Raw genomic sequence first — 4,864 nt, 5'->3', positions numbered from 1 at the left:
ATTAAAAAAGTTCAATATCATTCATTACCCATTACCTTAAATGTAACATAATAAGTAGTACAAAACCAAGTGCGGAATGTTTGTTTCACACATCTTGATTATTTCCTTTATCAAAACTCTATACCCTTCATTTATAATCACTTTGAATTAGCCATACTTTCCATATAACACGAAACCCAACACAAATTTTAAATGTCTTACATATTTCTACTCGTGAGGAAATTTCAATCAAATTTTAAACACCACTAACTCCTTCACTATCTTAATTATATTCGTATTATTTATTTATTTTTAAATATCATTTTATTTACAGTTTATATGAGGAAATGGTGATTTTGAACATTTCTCCAATGAGGACTTTCTTCTTGAGATTTTCGGCTGAACATATATTCCCAACAACTTGGCAAAGTCCATCATAAGCAAATGATATTCCAGAAATGTTGTCAAAAAGATCACACCAATGGGTATAGATGTAGTCCAACGTTTGACATACATTTCTCTACAAATACAGCATATGTTAAGTCATAAAAAAAACACATAATTTTTACAATTACCTAATAAAGGTATATATGAACCTATATTTCAGACGAAAAGATAAAATCTAGTTTGAGTTTAATTGAAGGACTCATAACAGTTCTTGGTTCTTAAAACAAGAAATTGAAAAAAAAAAAAAAGATATACCATTGAATGTTTTGATTATAGATATAACTTATTTTTATAATAATATGATTTAAAGTGCTAAATTATTTTTTTAAAAACTAGGATATCTCACTTTCGATCGTAGAAAGGATTTTGTGAGTGTGTGTGAGCGTGCGTTTGTGTGTGCGAGGGTGCGTGTGTGGGTGCGAGGGTGCGTGTGTGGGTGCGAGGGTGCATGGATGCGTGCAAATTACCCATCCATTTAATTGAATCATTAATTTCCCAGGTGCTGTAATTTCCGCCACTATTTCTTGAAGGCTTTTGCGAATATGTAGCCTTGAAGATAATTCTTGAGATCTTATTGAATCCATTTCAATCAACCCGATCTACAATATAAAACATCCTTTTAAATAATTATTAGAACTTCATGTATGCCAAGAAAAATATCTTCAAGAATTCTAGAAGTAAGGCTAAGAAGAGTAGTCGACTGCAAGATCAAAAGAGTTTTATAAATCCGAACTACTAGTATGGATTTGAAACTCGAGGAATTTAAAAAAAGGTACCGATTTCAGTAAGTTCATAGAGAAATCCGTTATGAAAGAGATTTCCGTTTGCTCCATAAGTCTGATAAAAAGGTATTTGCGAGTCGGAAAAGAGATTTTAGAACGAACCCTCTCGAAAACGTAAGTACGTATTGGCCCAATCTCTGTGGTGAGAAGTTACTATCGTCAGACGCGGAACATGGTAAAGAACGGTAAACAGATCTTCAAAGAATTTGAGAAGAAGAATTGATACAATATAACTTCCAACACTTTTTGGTCCTAAACCGTATAGCATATGTAGCCAACTTTTTACACATTTTCTAAGAAAATGAAGATGTATGTGTATCTATTTTTATCTATTCGAAGAAATCGCTCTGCACCGACTGGTACAGTCTTCCAGGAAAATACATAAGAGCACAAGTAAGCGATGGCACTGGATGGAATTTAGAAAATTAATACTGGACTATTTTTACAATAGTCACCAAATCTAAAAATCTAACTTTGGACCAAATCGGGCAAGCTGTGCCACGTCAAGAACACCTTAGGTAATACAAGTGTGAAAAATGTGGATGGAAGTTGATATCATTGATACGAGACAATCTCGATGCCATACCGCACTATCCCAAGAAGTGCAGAAGGCCAGATTAAATAATAAAAAAGTTTGTAATAAGCATCGTTATATTTTAACTGATGTTATTATGAGTCGGACCACTTGTCTATCCATTGATAATATAAAAAGAGAACCGTAAAAAAAAATTGAGTCTTGAAGCGTCCACACTTAAAATGCTACCTCACTTAATCCCAGAAATTTCATAATTTGATTAAAAACAAAATTTTTCTATAAATACTGAGTCAAATTTTTTCCTTGATATCTACATGTAAAACGTGAATGGAAATTTTCAAATCTGAGCACCAAAATTTGTTTCACTTTCTACACAAACTCAAATCTTTCTCGGAAAAACTTGTATTTCCCAAATCTCATGAGAATGAGGAAAAAATGAATTATAGATACGGCTTATAATTACCAGAAGTATATAACTATTCCTGGAATTGGGGAAGGAATATCCGTGACATACATAAATTCTGAAGAAATTTAGACAGCACAAATTTTTTTGAAATTACAATTTCATAACAAATTTAACAATGTTTAACATATCTTTTGTTTCGATTGTTAGTTACGTGAATGTTTTAAATCAAGTCGGAATGTTGATTTCAACATTAGGTATACCGAAAGAATTTGAATTGAATAAAGAAGTTTAGATGCAAAAAAATAAAATAAAATAAAAAATGTGAAAAAGTCTCCGTAACATCCCAGACATACACCTACTTTAATGCACAAGTTCAGTTTCCTAAATGTTTTTTTAAAACAATTTCGGTCAAGCTAGACGTAACCACATGATTCCTGAGTTAACAGCGTGGATGTTCTGGAAACACTACTATTTCACTAACTGCTTTCAAGGCAAGGTTCCTACAGGGTATATTTAGTCTGCTTCAGACTAGAATCGGGTCCAACTTGTAAATCTCTAAATGAAACAATGGAACATGCGTTCTTCTTTAACCAATGTTTTCCTAGGGATAAAAAAAAGTTGGAAAGAAAATATCAGTAACTGAAAACTGGTGGTTTGATAATGTTTAGGCAGAGTCAGAGTGCTGTTCCTGGATACGCTACAATAATCAAGACAGGTTAGAGCTCACGTGAGAAAAAAAAGAGGGCTGGGAAATGGTTTTATAAGTCCAATCCAGAAGTTGGCAGACAGCCATCCTGCCCCCCCCCCTCTCGAAGTAGTACTTGACATGTGGTTCCGTATGGGTGGTAATAATGAATAGGGTGGATTTTTTTTTTTGTGCAGAAAATCTCACCCTGTTGTGATTTTCATATTGTAGAGTAAATAATTTTCCTACAGCCTTAAAATAAAAACTCTTTTGCAAGACTTCGTTATTTACATTCTGTCAAAACGAGAATTGAGGCCTGGAAATTGAAAAGGCAGTAAATGCCAGAAATACGAAAAATGAGATACAGACGAGATAACGTTGAAGAAACCATCACCAGTCGGCTGATAACCGCATTCTATCTTATACAGTTTAGTTCTTAGAACTGTAATTATTTCATAATTTTTTTTGCATATATAGCTGGTTCCATTTCCATGCCTCAATTCTCTTAACGATTCAAAAAAAGTTATTGGGCAGAAGAATAATAATAATTATTGAAGTAAAGTCATTTTTCTCTGGGGGAGGGGGAGGAGTTAAACACAACAGATGGCCCAATAAAACAGTTCCAACTATATGGTCACTGATACCTTTATAATATTAACATATTACCTTAAAAACTTAGATTTGAATTATTTCACAATCGCTATATATACTTCGTACATAATTAAGTGAAAGTAAATGGAGATGGAACATTAGAAAAATGGGATCAAAAAAGAAAAAAATTCAGTATGCTGTTTTCCGACCAGCTTGCTAAAAAAGTAGGAATAGAAGTTTACTTAGTTTTTTTTTATAACAATTTATTGGTTATATTTTCTATTTAAATTCTAGATAATGGTCATGACAATCATTATTTTTATTTATTTTTTTTTTACCTTATCAATCCTCAATGTCTTGTGTTCTTGTTTGTATAGATGATGATGGTTTTTTATTAACACTCTTTTTTCTTTTTCTTTTCTCTTTTTTTTTATCGATGTCTTCTGAAACAAAGATCAGTATTATTTAGGTTTATAACTGGACTAAAATTCATTATATAGGAGTAAGATGATAGTAAAATACTAATAATCCTCAAACAATTATTTACAAGATAAGGAAATCTGGTGTACTTATGAGCCTTGTTGATTTATACATAAAAAAAAAACAAGTATATTAAGAGATAAGTTTATTAAACATAAAAACGCTGTTAAAGTTAAATTGTCCTAAATTCACATTAAATGAGGAAATGGTACTTTTAAAAAATTGTCTGTATTCTAATATACATTCTAGTACTGCAATTGGAAGCAGTTAAAAAAAAAAAAGAAAATATCTCAAGAAAAAAGTAATTGTTAAAAAGTTAATGACACAGAGAGCAACATGAATTATTTAAAAATAGGTCTTTCATTCTTGACTTTCATGTAAAATATGTTTTGGACCAAACCAGCTTACGTTATCTAATATTATAAATATATCTTAATGAATTTTTACTGGAGAAAAGCCTTGAGCATATAATATATCAATATCTTCCTTGGTCTTAGTTTTAAATTAATTACAGAATATTTATTTCTTTTTTTTAAATATAAATTATGTATACTTCAAATATAATCAGAATTCAATAAATTACTGTAAGATGATGAATTTATGGTATAAGAAGGGAGACTAATAGAAAATATCTTCAATGGAAACAAGATGAGTTCAGTCTTAAGATTACTAAATTTCCAGAAGAGACCAATTTATTACCTCTATATAAAAGAGATTAATAAATAGCAAAACTAGACTAAACAATAAAGCATCTTTCATAATTGCTAAAATCTTTTTTCTTTCATCAAGAAACATAAAAGGTAAATGCCAACAAATTCTTTTTTTTTTTTTTTTTTTTTTAATAATTTATTTATTGATATTTACAGCTGTATACACATATATACAACAAGTAAATTTGCTGTAGGTGACATAGTGACATGATAAAAACATGTGGAGAATCTACCCACTGATAGAACTCC

The 4,864-nt window shown here is 30.7% G+C and overlaps 1 protein-coding gene across 3 annotated transcripts in view; it reads right to left on the bottom strand.

Annotated features, from left to right (window-relative positions):
- Positions 1-311: 311 nt before the first annotated feature.
- LOC106691417 (fructose-bisphosphate aldolase) overlaps positions 312-4,864 on the bottom strand; it is a gene marked incomplete at its 3' end in the record, with an annotated part of 6,730 nt that continues 2,177 nt past the window's right edge. The window contains 3 exon segments of one of the 3 annotated variants that reach the window (XM_014437178.1): positions 312-499; positions 894-1,025; positions 3,764-3,868. In XM_014437178.1, coding sequence (XP_014292664.1) covers positions 312-499; positions 894-1,010 — 305 coding nt within the window. 3 annotated transcript variants of the gene reach the window in all.

The sequence above is a fragment of the Halyomorpha halys genome, unplaced genomic scaffold (genome assembly GCF_000696795.3).
Source record: "Halyomorpha halys isolate HHAL.00 unplaced genomic scaffold, Hhal_1.1 Scaffold2328.1, whole genome shotgun sequence".
In the NCBI taxonomy this organism is placed as follows: Eukaryota; Metazoa; Arthropoda; class Insecta; order Hemiptera; family Pentatomidae; genus Halyomorpha; species Halyomorpha halys.
Note: the sequence above shows the minus strand (reverse complement) of the source record. Positions and strands in the feature narration are given on the sequence as shown.